The following is a 25,785-nucleotide window of genomic DNA, read 5'->3' as shown; positions in this document are numbered from 1 at the left end:
TGGCCTAATATTTGTTGGGTGTCCATTCGTAGAAAGTATCGAGTGTTCCATGGGAGCCCAACCCAACAACACGAGATGGCCTAGAGGTCTAGGCTAATGTGTATGAAGGACCCAAGTAACTAAGCTAAGTAAGGCCTTTGTTTACTAGATGAATGATGATGAATCAATCTCTACACAAGGGTGCATGAAAAGTAGTCAAAGATATGGAAGCCAAAAACATATGGTGCAGAAGAAGAAAGAAGAAGAAGAAGAAGAAGAGGAGGAGGAAAAATTTCTGTTCTTTGGGCCCTGACATAGAAGCAAAAACTTATGTGCTCACCAAAATTCAGACATGATCACAAGAAGTGGTGTGGATTGGGCCTCTCTCCTTCTTCAGACACTCGATGAAAGCCCTATTCTCCTTCTCCTCCCTGATCTTCACCATATTAAGCCGCGTGAGAGAAGAAAGCATATTAATCCATGGCAATGCCATGTCTTAGCTTCCTTCCTTTCATCTCTGGTCCCCAGGATCCGAGCAGAAATTATCGATTGGAAGCTCTGTTCCCCCTATACTCACAGGAAACGCTCCTATAACAACAATTATGCATCTTGCAGTGACAACACACCTAGAGAAGAAGATGAAAAGGATGAGGATGATGAAGAAGAAGAGATCAGTCACATTCACAAGAGTGCGCATATAGCCCTTCGTGAGCTGCTAACCTCCATCCGGAAAGCGGAGAATTACTTTGTTCACCATGTGAATTATGAGTATGACCCCGAGTTTCTCCTCATGGCTACTTCTTGCAATGGCGAGGCACTCTGTGTTCACATCCATAACATATTCTGGTGTTTCTCAGGTTTCGTTCTGGTCGCACGACTCTGTCTTGGTTACTCAGACGCAAAGCTCTCAGGTCTTATAGAGGAGCAAATCCATTGTTGGGACGACATGGTTTCACAGTACATCGAGCTTGGGGCTGAAAACCTCGACCTTCAACATATGGCCTCAGTTACAATGCAAACACAATCTGGAGATGACATTATCGACTCTTCTTGGCCGATGAAGCACCTTCTCTCTCGGCGACTAGACCTCTTAATTCTCACCCAAGGTAAAGGAAAACAAGAAGATAAGGTTATCTTAGACCTCCTGAAGATCGATTTCAAAGACTTGGTAGGTATTAAGAATCTGAAGAAGAAGTTTGATGAGAATGACAATGATGGTGATGGATTAACTAAGCATAATGCTCACATGGATCATTTTGAAGCCACGCTCGGAGGAGTTAAAGTATCCCTCCAACGTTTCTCCTCGATAGTGGCATTGAGAAAACACGCGGACATGCTTCTCCGGGTCATGAGAAATCCTTTCATACTACAATTACTAGGATGGTCATCTGAATTGGATGGTGATGATGATGATGATGACAATGATGATTGCAATGACAGAAAATCTAGAATTTGTTACTTGGTCATGGAGTCCACCCAATCTGATCTCAAGAGCTCTATTAGCTTGGCGACGAATGGTATCAGTAAACCTAGTAGTACCGCTTCTACTAATGGTGAATGTTTATTGCCTAATGATCATCAGAGAGGTCACCTCATATCTCCTTTTCCTTTCCATATAGCATTGGATATGATGTTGCAAATTGCCAGAGGCATGTGGTATCTCCACCATAATGGAATTGCTCATAAGAACCTTTGTTCATCCTCAGTATCAATGACCGATCCGTCCAAACCTAGCCATCGGCAAAAGTTCTATGATGTTCTTCTCTCAGATGAAGCCCCCGGTTTACATACCCGCATTAAGCTATTTGGTATTGGCTCTGACGATCACAACATAACTAGCTACTCTATACATCCGAATTCCGCTCATTACTACTTCAATCAAGATGTGAAAAGCTTTGGTCATCTGTGCACTGAGATTCTCACCGGCAAGAAAAGTACAGGCGCGGTTAAGTCATCTTTAAGCGATCCTAATTCGGGTATCATTGCAAATGATGATGAGAATGATGGTGAGATGGTAAGCAATCTGATTCTTCCTCTAAGTATACCCACTGTATTGAAAGAGTGTGTGAGAGCTTGTTGTGATCCCAACCCCGAGAATCGGCCAGAGTTTTCAGCCATTTGTGGGTTGTTGCGATGTCTTAAGCTCATGGTTTATTATAGCCCTAGCAGATTAGACAGAGTTTTGAAGGAAAATGAATTAGCAACAATATATGATCATAATCAGAGAGGAACTAGACGTACCGATGAGTCTATTTTTGCCAACATTATGGATTCTAGTGTTAGTTTCCATAACCTTGGCAATACATTTACCCTCAAACTCATTGACATAAATGTGAAGCTACTTTACACAAGCACGCCAAAAGAGATTTATGCTCAGATAGCTTCTGAGGCATTTTTGTGGATGAATGGAGAAGACAGCGATAACAATGGCGTTTCAAATATGAACATTTCAATGAAGGTATTGTCAGCTATGGCAACCAAGCTGCGGGAAGTTACGGAGGATAAAGAAAAAGAGAAGGATCTGAAGAAGAAGAAGAAGAAAGAAAATGGTTCTAATTCTCAATGGAAGCATAGGCGTGATGAAATTATCACATCCAACGCAAGTACTTTAGAGACAACTATAGTTGTGGATGGATATGGAGGTTTGCTTAAAAGTGGATGGATCAATACAACCATGGGATTGGGCACTTTAGAGATGTGGCTAAATATGAGGTATATGGCCAACCTTGAATGGAAACAAATCCAAAAACTGGGCTTAGGCATAGCTCTTTGTGTTAGATATGTCTCTAAATCATCTTTAAGTCCCAAGTTGGGTTCTTATTCATCTCAACAAGGGCATTGCATTGATGGGTTCTACCCTATTTACCCTTCTAATATCCTTCTCAACTCTCAACTCAAAGTTGCCCTTTTGCTTGATAACACAACCGATGCTTGGAAAGATCTTGTAAAGTGGGCAGGCATCCATCCTCAATTGTTAGAGGGTGGCCATAACACATTGTTGTCCATTGATGCTTATACTACCTTTTACTATGGCCATCTCCTTGATGGTATCATTCAAGCTCGCCATAACCAATTTAATGAGCAAAAAACAACCCTTTCTCCCTTGGACCAACACTTCAAGAGTGTGCTCAGTGACCTTGCCCAAAGGTGTATTAAACTCAATTGCCTCTCTATGAGTGATGTTGTTACCACTCTCCTTGATAGTGAGTGTAGGGACTCTTATGAAGCTCCAAGCCATGAGATTGAATCCTCACAAACCCCTGACTAAATATAGGGTTTAAGGTGTGGTATTTTGTTATCTCCTTAACATGAGTTTAATGATCCAATCTCCACAAATCCTAGGCTTATTGTAACCATCACAAGTATTGTTTGACATGTTTCCCCATTGGAAACAAAATGTAAAAAACTTATATCTTTTCATCAAAGTATATTATTATAACATCCATAATTTTTACCACAACCAATGTTAGTATTTGCAATACCAAGTATCAACATTCTTACTCCTACACTATACAAACATCAATTCTTAATTGTGATCAAAAGTGGCTTTAGTGTTGTTTGTGAATCTAGGCCTCACTATTCATTTCCACAAATTGATTCTTAAATGCAATTACAATAAATGTTTTTATATGCAAAACTAAGCCTTAACAACATTGTCAGTTTGGAAAGCATGTGAGAGATAAATCAACTCCACTTGCACCTACAAGAAATCATCACACAAATTATGCATGCACACATAGAATCAAGAAGTGATACTACCTCTAACCTCTAAAGGAGCAAAAATCTCCCAAATTTGTAGAAGTCCTAGTTTATGCTTCTTGTCCACACCTATTCATATCACTATAAGCCCATTTGGTATAAATGAGAATCTATTTTGTGAAGGCATATTTCCTCCCTTGTGGAAAGATGGCAATTCAAGCCTTGTTGAGATCAACACAACAGCAAACTTTTTTTCATCATCAAGGCAAATGGATTATCCAAAATTAGTCAACTATAATGTGGGTTGTGTATGGTGCTCCTAACATATCACAAGCTATGCAAACAATTGTGTGTTTATATTTTAATGTGTAAGGGAAACAAATTGGAGAAATTATTAGAATGGATATGCCCATCCCTTGAACTAAAGTAGATGGCTTAAATATAAACAAGGAGGTATTGTGTTGTGTGTGTGTGTGTGTGTGTGTGTGTGTGTGAGAGAGAGAGACCAGATGGATGTAGCTCAGTTGGTAAGGTTGCCCAATGGAGACCAGGTGGTCATGGGTTCAACCCCTACATTCCACAGTGGCATCTAGTGAAATAGAGATATATATGAAGTATATAATAAAGAGGTGAGGAAATTGGGTTTCGAACCCAAGACACAATGCTTGTAGTGTTATCGACTTACCACTAGGGTAAGCTAATTACGATAAATAAATAAATAAATAGAGAGAGAGAGAGATTATATTATCATCTTCGGAGGTCAAATATGACCTATGAGACCAAAAAAATTACATTTCACGTGATACATGTGAAAGTGAGTAGCGACTCTCGATGTTCAAGAACTTTACCAATGAATGTTGCAATCGAGAGTGCAAATTGTAGTTGTGAGAGAAATTCGTACAAGGATCGGGCTTGGTCGAAGATGTGTGGAAAGCATGGTCAAATATGATCAAAGGTAGAGCATTGTATCAAAGTGTGATACTCAGACTCTCAAACTTGTTTAGGACAAAGTATGCATAGTCGACCACTCTCATCACTTGTGCCCCAACATCTCGTCTCACATCGCAATGCATGTGAGCTAAGTCGCATGGAGCAATGGTTTGAATAAAAGCCAACGGAATGGACTCTAATATATATCAATGTGTATGGTTTCCCCGTTCCGCGAAGAATATGGTTTTGTAGTTAGGGTGTAACATGTGTAGTATAATGTATAAAGCGTGAGCCTCCACATTTTTCCCATGTCATGATACATTGGCATTGCAAAAAGGCCTCATTTACAGAGGAATCTAGTGATGCATCATGAAGCAAACCACTTTTTCATATCTTGCATCCAATCGGAACACAAATTTTTGCTTTTATGCATCTTTTGGATCTTTTTGCTTGCGTCCCATGTGATTCTAGGAAGTCGATGTGAGAGACTTTTTTGAACCTTAAGCATGTATTCAACAACGGTTTCCATGGCCAAGATCTCAATGGGAAGTGATCCCGTCTCGAGGAGGAGGAGAATGTATGGTGTTTGTTTCTTAACTTGTAGAAACTTTGTAAGAAAATGAACATTTTCAAACTCTTTCCAAGTAGATTTAGCGATGCTACCACCCCATACTTCCACACCATAGAGAAGCATCGGTGTCACCAAAGTGTCGAAAAGGTATTTCTTGAGGACCCAACACTTAATATCTCCACGATTCCCACCTCTAAGCAGAGTGTCGCACATTCATTCCATCTATGATTTGAGAGAACTTCAAGGCCAAGATATTTGAAGCTTTCCACACATTCAAGTGGCTCATTATAATTGTACATAATGCATGGCTTATCTCTTTTTCGGCTTTTCACAAGCATAATCTTTGTTTTAGAGCTATTAACACTTAATTGGGTATGCATGCAAAAAAAAATTAATGCCTTCATAAGCTTTTGCGCATCTTCTAAAGCATTTGCAAAAAGCACTACATCATCCACATATAGCAAAAGCATAATGACCACATTCCCAATTGCAACTTCTTTAACACCTTCTTCCTTTACAAACTTGGCAATCATTTCTTCCAATTCATCAATACATAAACCAAATAGAGTTTGTGAGAGTGGGCATCCTTGCTTCACACCAATAGTGCTATCGAAAAAATCTGAAAGTTTATCGCTCATACGCACACAACATATAACCTTCTCATATATTTAGGAGATTGCAAGCATATATTCACTTGGCACTTTGAGTTCTTCCATTCGCCTCCAAAGATGGTCATGAGGTACTATATCAAAAGCTTTCTTAAAGTCTACAACACAACAATATAAACCTTTACTTCCAAGGCGTCTTTCCTCCATTAATACTTGAAGGTTGATAAGGTGATCAATGGTGCTATGGTGTTTTTGAAAGCCAGTTTGTCCATAAGCTCTCTTACTATTTTTTTCAGCCCATGCATTTATCTTTGATTCCATTATACATCCAAATAGTTTTGTTATTATCAAGCCAACCATGATGGTTTGATAGTTGTTTACGTTATTTACATCTCCACCTTTATGTAAAGAGTTTCAATAGGTTGTTAGTTCTTCATACTTCCTACTTAATTGAGTCATGCCATGCATTATCTTGACCCCTAAGCTAAAAAGAAGACAATCTTAGAGTTCCAGTTTCTAGTTATGATTGAATCGTATCATATACTATTTTGACTCATAACCTTGACTCTATTCAGTTACCATTTTTCATGTATCAAGTGTCACGTCTTGTAACCCTTCTCTCCTCAAATTGGTAAGTGAGTGCTAGATTCTAATATATATTTGAGTTTTTGGTCAACTCATTCACATACTCAAGCATGTTTTGGTCATAACAAGATTACGACTGGAAAAATTTACGCAAAAATCAAATTGATATAATTTACAACATGTGCACATGCAAGAAGAATCTCATTCAATCACAAGAATGAACATTACTTACATTCACTGCATAAACTAAGTTGCGTAGTGTATAGATATTGTCATTATAATTGTTAGTAAGCAACAATTTTTTTTTCCATAAAAATTATCCTCCATTAGTATTAAGATTAAAGTAGCCAAAGGCAGGATACAAGATAATCCAACATTACAATGAATATTGTGCATCCAATCTTTCTAGATAAAGATAAAGGCAAGATACAAGATAATATCGATGAACTTCTCCCTAAGTAATATTGTTGCCCTACCAACGTTCATATCACCAAGTAATGTTGATGCCATGCCAAAGCCCCGAGCGTCAATTCCATCGTATTCAACATGTTGTGATATATCATCTTTCACAATGCTTCCTTGATCGCTGCTACATGTAAGAGTTCATCATATCCAAATGATCCAGATGAACCTACCATATGAAAATACCGGTTCTCTACTCAATCCAATCTCCTCAAACCCTCATGAAAATTTGCTTTGCCTCCGCCACCATCTTCGCTCATCGTTGTATAAACTAAAAACAAATAAATGTTCTTCAAAATATTTCCACATCGGCCATCTCTCTATTTTCCATGAAATTCCTGTATAGTAAGCAGCAACTTATTATGGATGGTCATAAGTTATTGTGCTCATATTTGCAATCTAAAAAGAGTAATATTGTCATGCACCTCTTATACAATGCCTTAAGTTGTATCAGGAATTTTGTTATCTAATTGCTATGTGTAAAGACCCTTGGCTTTAAATTCTTATGGAAATGTATACATAACAACATCTCAAAATTTTAATCACAATTGCCAGCACTTGCATTTATTTGAAATGGAAACTTTTCATTCCTACAAAGCCTTTGCCCAAAAACTCTCATCAAGTGCACTCACATTACAAGTACAAATGGCTATCCAAGTCTACAAATTTTATCTCATAAGTGTCTCGTATGTTGTTACTTGGTCATGATCAACTAGAAGAAAACAACACCTTCACTCTATTTTTAGTTAAAATGCAACGAAAGTGATGATGTATGTGTATCTACTAACGTTTGTACATTCTTGAAATACCAAACCATGACAAGTAAAGGGCCCCAAAAGAAAACACGTAAGAGCTCACCACATTGGGAGCACATGAAGATTGCACAAACAAATACACAGAAACCAAAATTTTAATTGGTGAAAGACACATCATGTCGACACTTAAAAGACACGTGTGCACATACACATATGTGTGTGCATGTTTGTGCTTATAGAGAGCTCACATATACATATGAAAAGGTTAAAAGAAAAGGCAGTGGAAAATTAACCACACTAGTCAAAAGAATTTGAATTGATGGTATGGTGTTGACACCTCTACATATCTTATTACGAAAATGACTTGTCTGGTTTTGTAGTAAAAGCACATTGATTTTATTGTCACCAAAATGTTTTCAGCTCGGCTCCTAGGTAATGTATGGTGTTCTTCTTTATGACCTTTAGTGCAAGCTTGCTTGGATGCTAGCTTCATAATAAATATTGAACACTCCCTTATACTTTGTAGAGTCCATCAATTTCATACTTATCTTCAACTACCAACTACCAATGAAACAAAATGTCCTTTGTCTTACAAACTTAATTTACGAATTCCTAATCTCGGAAATTTTGAGTTGTTTACCTCATCAACTTCACTTTTCATGACGAAGTTTTAACAACAATAAATCGAAGTTTGGTATTAATTAATTTATCAGCATTGATGGTATTGCGTGTTTGTTTTATTAATACGATTAACTGATATAGGATGCAACCTTTACTTCTATATTGTAAGATCATGAAAAAAGTAAGTGTAGATTCACCTCTCAAACATAACCTTTTATAGCATCACCTCCACACATGACCTTATAGTTTGTTTTACTAATTAACAATTCAATGTTTGAACCATCATCAAGAAATTGCCCCCTTTTTAAGAGTGTCCCGAGCCTATAAGAATTGGCAAGAGTAGGAATGTTCATCAGGGGTGGAGATAGTGAATGCCAAAGATCCATCAATTAACTAAGTCTAAATAAAGTGTGCCACTATCATGCGGAGTGAATTATCCTCTATCACTTTGATGTGGGCAGAGTGGGTTTCCTTAATGTGTGGATCATCACCACATAAATTGTCACATTATCTCTGATTTTCTCATTAGATAAAGTTGTGGCAAAACACATAGCCTCATCATTAACATGAGGAATTCTTGAAATAACAAGTATTGTGATCACTAACTATATGTTAGATTCTCCCTCTAACCACATGTTAATCTCACACCACCCTCAAGACTACATTTAATACATTTGAATAGAGTATTAAGTAGTTGTGGAGGTGAGTCTATAACTTTATTGCTCAAGCTTAGATGATGAGTGGGCTTAATTAGTTCGTCCTTGGGAATAGGTGAATGTAAAGGAGATGCATACGTTAAGGCTATGCAGTAGTTCTTAGGCCCGAGGGGTGTTGTTGTTTCACCCTCCATGTATACATATACTAAGCCTACTTTATTTTGATATATAGTTTATTGCCATGACTAATTGCCTTAGTGTATATAGAAATCCTCTTACTCAAGTTAATTGCATTAGCTTCTCAAGATCTACTACAACTTAAGTAGATACCCTCTCTTCTACGATACTCTATCACTCTTAGCACTCTTCACTCCAAGTATATTCTCATGTCTTGTTATCAATTTCCTTATTTTGCAGTATCTGTGGAGCTAAAACAACAACAAATGGTACAAGGCTTAAGCAATTGTTTTCTTACTATTAAATTAATCAATAGTTCCCAAGTGCATATAATGTTTGATTAATTGTTGACCTTTCATCTACATAATTAACCTCAACTTACTAATGGTCCATTGGTTAATTATATATACCCACCTTTTGATTATTCAACAATAGGAGCTTCATTCGTTAGTACAACTTGGGATTAATTAATGATGGGATAATGTTTTCATGTGGATGTATTGCCCATGCCAACCCCTTGAGTCATCGGCAATAAAAAAATTGTCTATCGTTTTTCATCCCAACACTTCCGTTTGACATGTAAAATGAGTGGTAAAAAAGACATACATCCAAAAATGGTCTTAAATCATATGTTTGCAGCAATGATGTTGTGCTTTCATTGAGAGTCGAACTCAAGACCTCCCGCTTACTAAACGGGTGCTCTAACCAACTGAGCTATGAAAGCTGTGACAAAGAAAGAATTTAATTCATATTTCTCTTTTCAAATAAATTCCCAAAGAATAAATTTTCAAGATTTGACTATCCCGTAGCATTATTACACAACATATATATTTCTTAGAGAAGGGTTGTCACAGTAGATAATGAATTATACGCCCCCTTTGGTCTATGCTTTATCTTCTTCACCCTTATTGATTCAACACTTTGTGCTTCCTCTTGCATGTCTGCTGCTGCATATATACTAGCCATAAACACATAAGCTACACCAACATTATCATCTAGTCGGGTCACGTTATCAAAGGCTAATCTTCCAAGCTTCACATTGCCCCATTTCTTACAAGAACTCAATAGAGCAAGCCAAACTGAAGGGTCATTCAAAGATGGCATCGTCTCTATCATCGACATCGCTTTATCAAATCGCCCTTCTGATCCAAACATAACAACCATGCAAGTATGGTGCTCTACCTTTGGTATAATACCATATTTTGTACTCATAGTCTCATAGTACAATTGTGCTTCAGCTGATTTTCCAGTTCGACTACAAGCATTGAGTATAGAAAGGAAGGTAACATCGTCTGGAGAGAGATTCTCTCTTTGCATTTGTTCCAAACATTCCAATACTTTGTTTGAATGCCCTTCTTCAGCATAACCTGCTATTAGAGCATTCCAAGAGAATGTGTCTCGGATCGGAAGCTCTTCGAGTACTTTTTGTGCTTTTGCAAGAACTCCACATTTGACATACATGTCCACTAATGCAGTACCAAGCATGGCATGAGTCTTTATCAAGCCCTTGCTCAAAATCTCATCATGGATTTGTATGCCCTTATCTATGGCTCCTATTGTGCCACATGCCTTCAAGACACAAGAAAAGGTAGCCTCATCTGGAGAGAGACCCTCTCTTTGCATCAATGTAAAATATTTTAGTGCTTCAAAATCTTTTCCATGTTGTACATACCCTGCAAGAAGTGCATTCCAAGAGATTTTGTCTCGAACTGGAAGCTCTTCAAGCACTTGTTGTGCTTTTTCAAGTAGCCCACATTTGGCATATGTATCCACTAATGTGGTACCTAGCATTAGGTTATTCGCTAGCAATCCTCTGGTCACAATCATATAGTGAATTTCTTTACCCTTACGAAGGGCTCCTATGGTGCCACATGCCTTCAGCAAGCAAGTTAAGGTGATCTCATCTGGTGTTAGACCCTCTCTTTGCATCTTTATAAAACAATTCAAGGCTTCTTGGCTTTGATCCTCATTGATGTAACCTGAAATTAGGGCATTCCACGAGATAGTATCTCGCACAGGAAGGGCTTCCAGCACTTCTTGTGCTTTTGCAAGCACGCCACATTTGGCATACATATCTATCAATGCATTACCAACCATGATACTTTTCTCCAAAAAGGCACGATTGGCAATCTCATCATGAACTCTTATGCCCTCGTCAATAGCACCTATGCTACCACAAGCCTTTAGTAAATAAATGAATGTGACTTCATTCGGAGAGATTCTCTCCCTTTGCATTCGCTCAAAACATGTAAGTGCTTCATAACTCAGCTCTTGTCTGGCATACCCTAGAATGAGTGCATTCCATGAATCTACATCTTGTGCAACAGGGCCCTCAAGCACTTCTTTTGCTTTTGCAAGCTCACCACATTTGGCATACATATCCACCAAAGCAGTGCAAAGCATTGTGCTTTTCTCAAGCATGCCCCTCTTTACAATGGCATAATGAATTTCTTTCCCTTTTGCGATAGCTTTTGTAGTGCCACAAGCTTTCAAGACACAAAGGAAGGTTGTTTGATCTGGAGAAAGACCCTCCCTTTCCATCTCTGCAAAACAATGGAATGCTTCATGTTCTTGCTCATGTTGCACATATCCCGCAATCAATGTATTCCAAGACACTGCATCTCGAACAGAAAGTTCTTCAAGTATTTCTTGTGCTTTCGCAAGCATACCGCATTTGACATACATATCCACCACAGCGTTACCAAGTACAATATTGTTCAGCAGCAAACCCTTGTTAGCAATCTCCTCGTGAATTTGTTTGCCCTTGTCTACAGTTCTGACACTGCCACATGCCTTCAAGATGCAAATGTAGGTCACCTCATTAGGAGAGAGTCCTTCTCTTTGCATCTTCGCAAAACATTCCAGAGCTTGATGACCTTGCCCCTCCTCAGCATACCCTGCAATTAGTGATGACCAAGAGACTACATCTCGGATAGGAAGGTCTTCAAGCACTTGTTGTGCTTTTGGAAGCAGACCACACTTAGCATACATGTCCACCAAAGCATTACCAAGCACAATATTTTTCGGCAACATCCCCCTATTTGAAATCTTATCATGAACTTCCTGGCCATAATCAATAGCTCTTATGCTTCCACAAGCCTTCAGGATGCAAGTGAACGTGACCTCATTTGGAGAGACACCCTCCCTCTGCATCTTTTCAAAACAATGTAGTGCTTCATGAGCATGCCCCTGTTGTGCATACCCTGCAATCAGTGTAGACCAAGAGACCACATCTCGAACCGGAATCTCATCGAGCACTTGTTGAGCTTTTACAAGCATACCACACTTTGTATACATATCAACCAAAGCATTTCCAACCACAACATTTCTCTCCAACAAACCTCTATGGACAATTTCAATGTGAATGTGTTTGCCCTTATGAATAGCTCCTATACTTCCACAAGCCTTGAGAATACAAGCAAAGGTGACCTCATTGGGAGAGAGGCTCTCTTTCTGCATTCTATCAAAACAATCAAGTGCCTCATGGCCTTTTCCATTTTGGGCATATCCAGCAATGAGTGAAGACCAAGAGAAAACATCCCGAACGATAAGGTCTTCGAGCACTTTCTGTGCTTTAATGAGCTCACCACATTTGGTATACATGTTGATTAGAGCACTAGCTATGTAAGGACTCTTTTCCAGCAATCCTCTCTTGAGAATATGAGCATGTAGAGTTGTCCCTTTTGAGAGGTCTTTTTTCTTGGCACAGGCCTTGAAAAAGTCCACGAAAGCATTAATCTCTTTCTCACTTCCTTCATTTCCCATCTGAGAGAAACATAGTACTCTTCTAAAGTTATCATTCCCTTAAAGACTAATAGAAGACTAATCTGTTTCCTTAAAGAATGGAAAAAATGGGCCACTTCATCAATCCAGACATTCCATGCCAATGCTTCCACTAGTGTCCTCAAGAAGGCCATTTGATCCTTAACAGTAAATTAATCTTATCCTGCATAAGAAACACTTCCTGCATATAGGTAGATAATAGTCAGTTCATGAAAACTGTGTAGACATTCATATATAAAATAGGGAGAAACTATGAAATATCCAGAGTTATTTAAGTTTTGAGTATTTTCTCTAATACTGTATTACAGAGTCAATTCATCCCCTTTTTCTTTCTTTCGGTGCAGATCAGGGGCTTTCAAAACAATAAGAAACCCTCCTCTATATAGGTAGATGATAGTCAAATCATGAAAACTGTATAGACATTCATATATAAAATAGGGAAAACTATGAAATACCCAAAGTTATTTTGTTACTCAAAATGCCCCTAAGTTTTGAGTATTTCCTTGAATGCCCTATTGCAAAGTCAATTCATCCCCTTTTTCTTTCTTTCGGTGTAGATTAGCTGCTTTGAAAACAATAACACCTCGGGGCATTTGGATAAATAAAGTAAACCATGACTATTATCCCTGCCTTGGGTCAACAAATTTGGGAATGTATATAGTTGATCTGCATATTATTGAGTAATTCAAAGTGAAACAATATTGCATGAATAGAACCAATGATCATATATCTATCAAGCCAATGTCTTCTTCCTCTGCAGTATCTGAATCGCAAATTGAAATGTGAAGGTTAAAATTGAAAATTTGGTATTTTTTTCTACTCTTACAAAAAATTCTGAATCCAACTTTCAATCTATCAAGCAACAACAAATTAAACTTTACTGCATAGTATGAGCACATTACAAGTTCATGGAAAGTCATATGGACAAAAGGGTACCAACATTGCATATTTAAGATTCTGTATCTCCATAAAATGCATGTTGCTCCCAGGTTATAATATCAATGGATGCAACATAAGTTTAATCCATACAAACCGAATTGCCAAAAGTTGAAAAATATACAAATATTGAAGCAACCCAAAAAGGAGCGCTACCGGTAACCAAGGAGACAATCACCTTGTACTCCATAACATTGATCTCTATCAGCTCATGTGCTCAAGACAACAATATTCTCTGTCAATGCAGATTCTTTTTTTTGTGCCACTTTCATCGTCCTATTGTATATGAAATACCCCACCCAAGTTTTTCTTTATTTTCCAAAATGCCCTTAAGTTTCCACTATTTCCCAAACACCCTCATATATGGTCAATTCAACTCCTTTTTATCTCTTTCGAGGTTGACCAGTGGCATATTGAATTAGAAACAATGCAACTTAGGGGCATTAAGGGATAGAAGAACTCTGGGTATTTGGGTAAATTGAAATCTCAAGTTACTTCATAGCTTTCCCCTAGTTTTATAAATGAATGACGGTGCAATTATACATGAACTGATTATGAGTACTTAAGGGTGAAAATACTTCTCATGCGAATAACTTTAATTAACTAATAAGGATCAATTGGGCTTCTCCAAGACACTAGTGACACCTGTACTGGCAATGGATTTTGGGAATAGATAAAATTGCTTATTTTTCCATCCTTTACATTAAAAAGTTAATTTTCTATTGTCCTGAAGACCTTTCGAGAGACAACGGAGGGAATAGTAAATTTAGAAAAGTATTATGTTTCTCTCATATGGAAAAGCCAATGCGAGACATGTCTGGCGAATGTGGTGCCCTCATAAAGGGCTGGACAAGTGCTCAAAGGCCTTCCTGTTCAAGGCCTCTTTTCTTTGTCTTCAGTCACCACAAGGTATGCCCAAGATGAAAAAGGCCATGAGGCCCTTCAGTGTTTTGTTGATAGAATCAAAGGAAACGTCAGAAAAAAAAGGGCGTCAAATGAAACCGGAGAGAGCAGGAACACAAAAAGAGGAGGGGAAGAAGAATAAGAAGGACCTGCTGTCAGAGACAAAGTCCATTTGAAGAAGAAGCAGAAACAGTTCCTCCCCTTCTTTAACCCTTTCTTTCGTTCTTTCGTTCTTAAGGGCGTGCCATCGCTCGCTATGTCTGCTTGCTTAAATGGACGGCTTCTTCAATTCGAGAAGAAAAAGAGAGAATTTGAGATAGATAGATCGATAGTTAGATAGACTTTAGGGGTCAAATATGACTTATGAGACAAGTCAATGTGGCCATGCCTGGTGATGGTAAGGGAGGGCCAGCAAATGGCTCTCCATGTCCAGTCGGTCCGGTCATTAGAAATTTGAGCTCACAGGTGTCAACCCTTTTGTCCACGGTTCACTACACCGATGCGGGATATAGTTTACGTGAAGTAGTATATATGTATGTATATCTAGAGACCCTGTGGTCTTAGACTCTAACTACCTTCGTACCCCAACTCTGGTCATAGTTTGCCAGAGATGATTGTGAGCCACTTATTGGAAGACCATAGGACCACCTACAGGATACGATTGTATTCATGAATGTCTCCTCACATGTAGCACATCTATATGCTACACAGCAACACTTTCTTGTGTCCCTCACTTGATAAATTGTGTAACACGCTCACTATGAAACTTCTTCGCTTGGAAAACATGACAAGTATGTTATGTACAGTTGTGAGGAGATGCAATGTGTTTGCATGTGCATATAACAACTAGTGTGGCATGATCGTAACACTTAAGTATTTGGTATTAATGCATCAAAGCGGGAATGTAAGGATGGTAAGATATGTCAATGCTCACTATATGTTTTAAATAAGCCGTCTAAATATTGCTTTACCCATATTGCATGGGTATGCTAATTTTTGTTTAAGTTTGGGATTAGGTAGATGATTGAACACTTTGTAGGGAAGTTTGGGACTTACCACACATTGTTCTAGTTAGTCTCACCCAAGTAATTAATCTAGAACCAAATCTACAAGGTTGGGACAACATCCACTATATTGTTGTCATGATGTGTTTGAATGTGTATCAACCATTCCAAGTGTACTAGCAAATATTAATGAACAAACAAAGTAATCTCTCTCTATCTAGAATACCCAAATGCACGTGAATACTCTTACACCTACTCAATCACTTAATATTAACGATTAAGGAAAGACTCGAGAAAGTAAATGACAAACACAATCAATGTCATGGAAGGTAGCTCTCCCAAGTTACAATTCATCCAAACACTTGAGATGGAAGCTTGCATTCTGGGCCTCACTATTAAAGAAAGTGGAATAAGGTTAAGATTATAACTTAGCAAAATATATATATTAGAAAAGGCTTAATCTCTAGTTCAACTTCTCTCAAATGTCAATAAATGGCCAAAGGGACTCATACAATGTCTTTTATAGCTTTTACAACACCCTCAAGTATTTTCACGCTGCACTCTAAGTCTCTGTATTGTTGTCTTTGTTATGGTTATTCCTTCATCAATGACTAACATCTTGATGCACAACTTTGGTCATCACAATTCATGCATTGTCTCGCATGGATCAAAACTCTTCATGTGTGCTAGCACATACACATAGAAAGCTACATTCAAGCCAACATGTCCCCGTTGTTGTGAGAGTCGCAAGCCTTCTAAGCGGAGAACACATCATAAGCAATATCGATTGATACGTTGTTGTTTCCTTGAATGTTAACAAATATAACAAACATAACACTTATAGCCTAAAACTATCATGTCCATTTTTAACAAAAAATGCTACAATCATCATAGAGATTTAAACATGTGAGTTCTTTGAAGGACACTTGTAGCCTTCACCACTAAGAGATATTATATATACCATTCAAATCGTAGGATCCATGGTATTTGGATGGATACAGACACATAGTCTAGAGATGCCAATATTTTTTCATTTGAATCAAGGAGCAATATTCGAAAGAAGCCTCCATATGATTGAAGGAATAGTGCCCAAATTGAAACCATGTGGTGATGATTCAATGCATAACCTTCAATGACCAATCATGAGATTATCGTCTAAATCCATTGTAGTTAAAAAGGGGAAAGTAAGTATGCATGTGGAATGATGGAACCAACCTAGAACAACGAAATTGGTGGATGGCTAATGGTAAACTTAAATCAGGGTTTCACGAGACTCGTATGAACTAGGCCTTTTCGGTGTATTGATCTCGAAACACTTGTGGGACAAATAAATGTATTCCTATGGGTTTTGATTATTCGACAACAGTAATACGTGGAACGAGTGAGAGGTATGCAATCGGGTCATAAAGGGGGGGGGGGGGGGGGCGAAATGTTCCCATCGAAAGCAATGAGTAATGGCCTTCATACCGAAGCCCAAGAAGGGGAAATATACCAGAATATCATGGAGCAACATAATGCATATCAATAGGATCATCTTTAGGAAAGCGATCGAGCTCTACAAACTGCACTCAACACACGGATGGATTGTGTTTTGGAAAAAGCTTCTTTCTTTGGGTTACCCCGGTGATGAAGATACATAGAACACAAAGATACATACATACATAGAACATCCTCCCCGCCCGGCCCAAGATATAATAATAATGTTGTAGCGGATTGCTTCCATCTTCCTCCTCCACCTCCGGATGGTGGTGTGTGTGCGTCCATTGGGGTTCGAGTGACCGGACAAAATGGGCGTCCCAGTGTGAAACCGAGTCGGGGGTAGGGTTTAGAGAAAGTTGTTCCTGAAATCAGAGTCTTCGTGCCCGCATCTTCCCTTCTTTTCAACCCCTTTAGCGAGCCGGAGCAGAAGCACTCGCAGAGCCATGGTTTGTATTCTTGTTCTTCAACATTACGTGTTTTTTCTTTGCTTCGTTCTACGCTTCTGCTTGATTCCATTTGCTTGATGAGTTTTATGTCGTCTTCCTCTGTGAATATGAATTCTTATCTTCTTCTTCTTCTATTAGGCCCCGAAACGAGCTGCAAAGATCCCTGTTCCTTCACAGCCAGAAAAGAAAAAGGTATTCTCTTGAACATTTATTTTTTCATTTATGTATCCATTCTAGTTTAGATTTCTACTCTTTTTCAGGAAAGGAAAGAAAAACTGAGACTTTTGGTGCCCATGAATATTTTGCTTGGAATGTAAATTTGAAATACCATTGTTCTGATACATACGGAAAACGACTCATGTTTTTTATGCTTGTTCATGTTTTGTTTGAACTACTGTTTGACATAATGTGATTCAGAATTTTGTGTAATCTCTCATATTGCCTGACACTTTCGAAATTTTTTTCTCTCGCATCTTTCAAGTTGACTGCGTAATTTTAATTAACATATTCTAAAAATTTCAATTGAGATATTGAGGTTGTCTCTCTCGCTGTTTGCGTTTATTGAATTCATTTCCGCAACTTTGCAACGCAATGCTTAAAAATGACTTGAATTCATTTATCTTCTATGCCTCATCTCATGACTTGAAAATATATAAAAGATACATTGAATACTAAGCGCCTTAATTATGAAAAGATTTTAACTTAAATTTATGCGACGTAAGATTATTTTTGTATTCTCTCTATACGTCTCTGAAATCATTTACGCACTGGACTATACATTTGGAAAGTTCAGAAATCTCATTCTAATTATGTAGAGGGCTCGGATCTTCATCTACATTGTGTGAGATGGTTTTCTACTTCCTTTATATTATGGAATGGGTTTCCCCTCTCATCTGTATCTCTGATAGTATGAATCGAAACTATATTTCATTAGGAAAAGACAGTAACTTGAAGCTGGATTCATACTACGTTATAGATTGTATCTTCCGTGAAATAGATTCATGAACTTGATGGGATCTGTTGGAACACGGACTTTAAGTTGTGTCCGGGGCTAGATTCACGTTAGCATGATGTGAGATGAATATGAATAGTAATCCTATCTAATCAGCTGGTTTTAACTCCATTTTCGATGGTTGTTATGCTCACTTGCCTGTAATGCTTGCGATTCACATATGTGCCGTAATACAATTTTTTTTGAGCTCTATCTGCATCATTTGACATATTTTAATGTGGTATGTATTTCAAGGGCTTAATTGATTGAAAATGAATTTCCTTGATATTATACTCTTAAGAGAGTAATTAGAGTGTTAGTAATTTTGTGTATTTTTCAAACACAGGTTGAAGAGAAGGTTGTAAATCCTCTCTTTGAGAAGAAGCCTAAGCAGTTTGGTATTGGTGGTGCATTGCCTCCAAAAAAGGATCTTCATCGTTTTGTGAAGTGGCCTAAGTATGTGAGGATTCAAAGACAGAAAAGGGTTTTGAACCAACGATTGAAAGTTCCACCTGCATTGAATCAGTTTACAAGAACTCTTGATAAAAACCTAGGTGCAATTTCCTAACTGTTACATTAATAAAAGTGTTATGGAAGTAATGTTTCTTTTGAAATGATGTTAGTTTTAATGTCTAAGAGTTTATAAAATTGTATATGTTTATTTTAGCCAGTATACGTTTTTTATTACTTGCATTTATTAGTTACGTCTTTTATAGAAATAATGATGCCGTAGGTGTGTTTTCCTAATTATTTTATTGTATTAAAAGTTAAGTTCTAGTCAACCTCCATTGTAAACATATCATGGAATCACAAGTAAGCTAAGTGCTATATCGTAGAAAATTTTCCCAGTGTCTTTAAGCGTCCCAGTTAAGCATTGTTTTGGAATGAAGTTTTTCTCATATTACAGCCAGCAGCCTCTTCAAAATGCTTCTCAAATATAGACCAGAAGATAAAGCTGCAAAGAAAGAGCGTTTATTGAAGAAGGCACAGGCTTTAACTGAAGGAACGGTAATTGAAAGCAAGAAGCCCATTGTAGTCAAGTATGGGATTAATCACATTACCTATCTTATTGAGCAGGTATGATAGAAACATTTAACTCATGTATCATGTTTTGAAATTTTGTTGAGGGTTATTGATCTGTTGCATAAATGCAGGGAAAAGCCCAGTTGGTGGTTATTGCACATGACGTAGATCCAATTGAGTTGGTAATTTGGCTTCCGGCATTATGTCGAAAGATGGGAATTCCATATTGTATTGTTAAAGGCAAGGCTCGCTTGGGTCAGGTATTTATTCCAGTGATATATTACATATTTCCATTATACATACTTTTATTTTCATGAAGTAAATGTGATATTTGTTTCTTAGATCGTGCACTCTAAGAACGCAACAGCTTTATGCCTAACTTCCGTTAAGAATGAAGACAAACTGGAATTCAGCAAAATTGTTGAGGCTGTGAAGGTGATTCTTTTCATTCTTTTTCTGCAATCAAATGGCTTTACATATTGTCAAAAGTCCAAACATTTAGTCTGTTTTTATTGTTTATTACATGAACCTTCCGCATTTTTCTATGATCTTACATTTTTAGTGTGATGTTTATTTGTTTATTAGGCGAACTTCAATGATCGATTTGATGACCTTCGAAGACAATGGGGTGGAGGCATTATGGGTGTTAAGTCTCAGGCAAAAACCAAGGCCAAAGAAAAAGTTCTTGCAAAGGAAGCTGCGCAAAGAATGTCTTAAAACAGTTTTTGAACTAGGGTAGTTTTGTAATTTCATAGTTTCCGATAAAGCTTTTTCCTTTGTGATCAAGGAGTGAACTCCTCGGCAGATTTTTCATGTATGTTTTCTCTTTTTCAAGTATTGTTAATCATTCGAGGTGAAAGTTTTTGATTAATTATCAAGCTATCATGGCGGAAACTAAATTTAGTCTCATCTATATTTGTCTTGGGCCTATTTTTGTAGTTTGCAAATGGAACTCAGACATGATTATAAAGTTGCTGTTTTTGTTTTATTTTGCTTTGATTGATGTAACCATAACAAATATAGAGCCAGATTTGTGACCATTTTGATAATAATGCACAATGATCCACTAATGCAATTTGATGGTTCCATCTTCACAATAGAACTATATTCAGCGGGTGGTTAATAATTATTAGTGCATAGGTTTAGATAACTTAGACTATATTGTGTCAACACAGTAGGAGAATATTAGCATTTTGATGACTTCACGAAGCTTGTAAAGAAAAACTTTGAATTCAGATGGTTCCTGTTCTTATTTTAAAGTAACATTAGTTTTGATGTTGAGTCAATGGTCTATATCTATTGTCTGTGAATTTAACCATTTCTATGTAGTGCTTCAATATAAATTGTTTGTTGTTTGGTGCTCTCTTTATATCAGAGTATTTGATGAATCCTACAGCCTGCACGCCCTACTTGAAAACTTGATTCAAAAATATTATTGCATTCAACTCTTCTGTGCATATGATTCCAATATATTATTTGAGCTTTCTGCTAGTTTTAGATGGAACATGCATTATTCAAGAAAGTCAACACGAAAGGAGTAATTGTTGGTTTTTGGAACGTTGATCTTGAACTCGAATAATTGTTATATTATGAGTAGCCTGGCTTTGAGATTTTTCTTTGTTTCTCTCCTCTTAGTACAAGGGGATGCTTGTCATGCAGCAAATGAAAGTTTTCTGAACTGGAAATGCATAACTTGCACCGGAACATGTGATGTACGAGCATATATTAGTCCGTAATTATGAAATTGGATGGCCCACAAAAGTATTGAGGATTTACAGGTGCTAATTAGAATGAAGTTATATATAATTATTGATAAAAATTGTTTGGATAATAATAACATGATGAACAAGTGGATATTGTGGGTGTGAAACATTGTGACATACAGGAAATGACACAACCCACGCAGAATAAGATGTGAAAATATAATTTGTTATGATCAAAGTTTGGTATATGGAAGTGTTCTGAGATATTTCTCAACATTTTGGCTACTCTTTAAGTGTCTTGACAGTAGACATTATGTACATCATCTGTGTTCCCAGTGAATAAAAATATCCAATATTGTGTGCCGAGAAAACAATATGAACTTTACTTGGAAGTGCTGTTGTATGCTTATTAAATTCTTTTCCACTTTGTTTGGTAATGTATATCTTATTAACCAAACCAAGTATAATACCACACAGAAACATGTAAGGTCCTATGAACTGAAATGAGAATGATATGTATATGCTTGACAAGACAGATCACAGGGTGAGAGTGATTTGATCATTGTAATATGTTTTATGATGATGCCCTACCAGAACATAATAACAGATTAAAACAATGCCAAAACAACAAAATTAGGACATATGTAAAACATACTGTTATCAAATGGAATTGTCAAATACAATAGAATCTTGTAGTAGAGTTAACGCCACATAAAAGTTGACATCGACTAAGCAGCATGCACATATCACCATAACAAACATTGTTTGTGGGAAATTTCTTCTACAGGAACTCAAAAAGCATGATAGAGATGTGTTCTCTCCTCTTCTCTGAAAGATGCAATGTTTTTGAAGGAGAGAAATTCCAAGAAGAGAGAATTTCTCATCTACAAGATGATTTTCCAACACCTGGAATGGTATCAGTCTCATGAACCAGAGCTGCGAAAATGCACACTGAGCTGAATGTACAAAAAATGTTGCCATCATATATCTACTCTAAAGCTGCTGTGTCATCTTCATCAAGGTTTGCTTTATTGGAAACTTCCATGTCTACATCCGTTTGCTCATCTGTCTCTTCCTCTTCATGGCTTTTTTCAGTATCACCTTCTGGTTGCTCATCTGTTTCTTCCTCATCATGGCTTTTCTCAGAATCGTTCACCCTCGAGTCCTCTTCTATATCCACCTCATTTTTCTCATCATTTTCTTCACTTTCTTCTTCATTTTTAACATCATCTTCACCTTTCACGTCATCTTCACCCTCTGCTTTGACCTCAGCAGAAACTCTCTCTCTCTCTTTCAAATCTCTCTCTTCCACTGCACTGGAGTCTTGATTCATGCTATTATTAATACCACTGTTCACATCTTGTCCCTTATAAAGAAGAATATAATCTGTAGATGAGCTGTTGCTATCTGACTTTGAATCATCCTTTTCATATGACTGGCTTGTTTTCCCATATAGCTGTGCCTTCAGGTTTTTGATCTCTGCATCTTTTTGCAAAATCTCATCTTTCATTAGTTTGAGTTCTTCCCTTCTTTCATCATAAAGGGAGAGTTTTTCTTTCAAGTCACTGATTTCATGATCTCTATCTTGAAGAGAGGATTCCAGCCTCTTTTTCTCCTCTTCAGTCAAGGACTTCACACGTTCCAATTCTATGAGTTGTCCACTTAAACTTTGTTTAAGACCATCCAACTTCTCCTTCTGTGCTGACGTTCTTGCTAATTTCTCTTGCAAAACAGCAGCCTTTTCCTTCTCCTTCTGAAAATTATATTGAATATACATACATTATACTCAAAAACAGTAAGCCATATGCTTCAATACTGCAAATATCACATATAAAATAGTAGAAATGTATCTCAATAAATAAATACCGTGTACTTGTATAACATAGTCAACAGAGGATTTGCTATATCTAGCTTGAAGATTGGCTAAGTTTTTCAAAAAAAAGTTGGGAGAAACTTGGGAAGCGAATTGAAATAGAATGAGCAACTTCTGTGGCACAACCTGGAATTGATATATGTGATTGAAAAGAACTGTACAATAACATATATCTTTAACCCTTACACATAAAACAGGGATACAGTAAAAACGCACACAATACCCAGTTCATAACGTTTGACAATTATACAATAAACTCCTGGAAAGTACGGAGTACGCTTACGTTTGCTAGTACTCATGTTTTTCCGAAGAAATACTTTCTGTGAAGAGAGCCCCGATCTCGACCACTCTTCCTTCTCAATCACAGAAACTAGAGTTTCTGATGTCTTCTGATCAGAATTCACATATCAAGGTTTTTGTTGGCTGATATATTAGACATTCGGTTTCTCCTCTTTGGTTCACTGACTGGAAATTAGAGTTCAAATAGTAGAACACTTGACATAATACACAAACAACAAAGCCATGCCACACTTGTTTGAGCATCAATCAATGTCAAATTTATTTGCTGATAATTTGTTGTATGGCCCTACATGTGTCGAGCTCTGCATTTTAATCTCATAATTCTTTACCAGAATATTTCAGATCTTTCTTTTCTAGTCTGATTTTCACAACTATCATTCAAATCAACACACTTATTTTCCATAATTCACACAACAGTTGAATCTCTCAAAATTCAAGAAAGTATCATGTCCAGTACCAAGGAATACTCGCCTATATGATCTCATGTGCTTGGCAAGAAACCATAAAGAATAATACGTTTCTCTTATAACTGAGTACACCTTGGTACAACGTTTGGAAAGGGAAGAACGCCACATTTTGAAACTGTTTAAAGAATTGCAAATAAATTATCTGTGATTGACAAATGAGGGCATTCAACACACTACCATATATCCATTACTATATGTAAACTAGATATGAGTTCCCCTTACTGTGCTTTGGTTCTGATCACATTTGAGAATATTTCCTTTTAGTCTAGGCTGTCTTATTTGTTTATATACTAAACATATATTGATGTGACTGATGCAAGCTTGATTCTTGCATAACCCAATAAATTAACTTAAATGTGATTCAAGTTTTCACATAGTAGATCAAAACTGGACTCTGGTTACCTAATTTATTTATTTATTTGCTTAGTTTCATGGGTATCTAATCATAGGAAGGTACTGACTCCTGTTGGGTTAAACAGAAAAAACAAGTAGTACCCCCACAAATATCTTGGTGCAATATTTTTAATAAAACAAATAATAATTGTCAAGAGACTAAAACTCAGGAAGTCTTATTGGCGTGAACTAGTATCAATCAGGAATGGTTTGGAAGTTAGTACAACAATCAAGTTAGTAGGTAATGAAATCCTAGTTTAGAGTTTTATCTCCATTGCAAGCTTGGGGCTCTAAAGTAGTCACACTTCGGAGTTCCACTTAATATAATTTTTTTTTCCTCCTTCATATCTCTGTGTTATTGTTTGTCTGTGAAAGTTTAAAATGATGACAATTTTGGATTTTGATAATGAGACAGGATTTAATGTGGAACGAATGGAAACTGATGGTTCCAGTCCCCTCTCCTGATGATCCAAAGCAACTGATGGGGGAAGGAGATAAGGTAGAAGCATCGTTGGTATCATATGGCTAGCAATGAATTGGTGAAGCCCAGGAAAATGTCAGCATGGCAATGTATACATGAATTTCTTTTGTCAACAGATCGGAAGTCTCCTTGTTGCATTAGAGACAGAGAACTGTGAGTTTTCTTCCACATAAAGTGAGCTAAACCTCGACGTTCACGAAGGATGGAAGCAAAAAACTATAGAATCCTACACACCCACACTCTTATTTGTTTACATGAATCATATAATGGAGAGTGAAATTCCCTCCAATTTCTTCTTCTTGATTTTCCCATCCCTCTACTCTGTTCTGTTTGCTACTAGAATCTCTCCCTCGCCAGACCCCCCCTCTCGCTCTCACCCTTGAGTATTGTCACCCTGATAGTAAGCGATTTGGCTATCAAAATAATGTGGAGGCTCAAAATCCTTAGTTCCACACATATTTTTTTACAGCATATATCACTTATCCTAAACTACGTGCCACATTGGTGTATCGAAATAAAACTTTCGCTAGCTCCAATCAGTTATCACAGCCAACTCAAATATGGATCTCTCGCTCTCTCTCTCTCTCTCTCGATGGGGAAACCACATAACATAAAACAGCCAAAAACAGAACATGGAAGAGCAGAGACATCGCATTTCTGTACCTGCAAGCGTTCGTCGAGTTTATGAATGGTGAAGTCCTTGTGCTTGAGCAGATCTGCAGAGATCTTGCGGCCTCTGAACGTCTGGAATCCGATGACGGCGAGAAGCGCGAAGGAGACGAAGAGGAGGAGCAGGGAAGGAGGGAATCTGGACCTGGGAGAAGCCATGGGACCTTGGGGGAGCCCCACCGTTCGGGTCTTTCCTTCTCTTTCCTTTCAAAACATAAATTAGGACAGAACCAAACCAAAATGGATATATTTCCCAATCAATAGATCAATCATGCCCCTCACAAAAATTCA

At 37.4% G+C, this 25,785-nt stretch overlaps 4 protein-coding genes and 1 non-coding gene across 6 annotated transcripts; 2 read left to right on the top strand and 3 right to left on the bottom strand.

Moving 5' to 3' along the window:
* The first annotated feature begins 222 nt into the window (after window positions 1-222).
* Window positions 223-3,439, top strand: LOC147858406 (uncharacterized). The gene has a single exon (XM_087327251.1). The coding sequence runs from the start codon at window positions 332-334 to the stop codon at window positions 3,245-3,247; it is 2,916 nt and encodes a 971-aa protein (XP_087183377.1). The 5' UTR covers window positions 223-331; the 3' UTR covers window positions 3,248-3,439.
* A 6,254-nt stretch (window positions 3,440-9,693) lies between these two features.
* Window positions 9,694-9,767, bottom strand: TRNAT-AGU (transfer RNA threonine (anticodon AGU)). Its single transcript has one exon. It is a non-coding gene; the product is annotated as a tRNA-Thr (tRNA).
* A 60-nt stretch (window positions 9,768-9,827) lies between these two features.
* LOC147858404 (pentatricopeptide repeat-containing protein At3g09040, mitochondrial-like) lies at window positions 9,828-14,961 on the bottom strand. 2 transcript variants are annotated; one of them, XM_087327052.1, is made up of 2 exons: window positions 14,815-14,961; window positions 9,828-13,003 (listed from the first exon to the last, which is right to left on the bottom strand). In XM_087327052.1, exon 2 carries the CDS (start codon window positions 12,806-12,808, stop codon window positions 9,878-9,880), a length of 2,931 nt encoding a protein of 976 aa, XP_087183178.1. In that variant the 5' UTR covers window positions 12,809-13,003; window positions 14,815-14,961; the 3' UTR covers window positions 9,828-9,877. The 2 variants fall into 2 exon arrangements, with proteins under 2 accessions (XP_087183178.1, XP_087183179.1); XM_087327053.1 differs by having other exon boundaries at window positions 9,828-12,966; window positions 14,815-14,959.
* Window positions 14,962-17,498: 2,537 nt separating this feature from the next.
* Window positions 17,499-20,479, top strand: LOC147858403 (large ribosomal subunit protein eL8y-like). Its single transcript, XM_087327328.1, has 7 exons — window positions 17,499-17,594; window positions 17,733-17,786; window positions 18,932-19,139; window positions 19,493-19,662; window positions 19,740-19,868; window positions 19,951-20,043; window positions 20,194-20,479. The coding sequence occupies exons 1-7, from the start codon at window positions 17,592-17,594 to the stop codon at window positions 20,323-20,325; spliced, it is 789 nt and encodes a 262-aa protein (XP_087183454.1). The 5' UTR covers window positions 17,499-17,591; the 3' UTR covers window positions 20,326-20,479.
* A 1,475-nt stretch (window positions 20,480-21,954) lies between these two features.
* LOC147858402 (uncharacterized) lies at window positions 21,955-25,712 on the bottom strand. The gene is made up of 2 exons (XM_087327465.1): window positions 25,489-25,712; window positions 21,955-23,064 (listed from the first exon to the last, which is right to left on the bottom strand). Exons 1-2 carry the CDS (start codon window positions 25,651-25,653, stop codon window positions 22,300-22,302), a joined length of 930 nt encoding a protein of 309 aa, XP_087183591.1. The 5' UTR covers window positions 25,654-25,712; the 3' UTR covers window positions 21,955-22,299.
* Window positions 25,713-25,785: the final 73 nt, after the last annotated feature.

The sequence above is a fragment of the Azolla caroliniana genome, unplaced genomic scaffold (genome assembly GCF_043228905.1).
Source record: "Azolla caroliniana isolate FFs.n. ecotype wild unplaced genomic scaffold, voAzoCaro1.0.p SCAF_11, whole genome shotgun sequence".
Taxonomy (NCBI): Eukaryota; Viridiplantae; Streptophyta; class Polypodiopsida; order Salviniales; family Salviniaceae; genus Azolla; species Azolla caroliniana.
The sequence above is the reverse complement of the archived record's forward strand: the minus strand, read 5'-3'. Positions and strand labels throughout refer to the sequence as shown.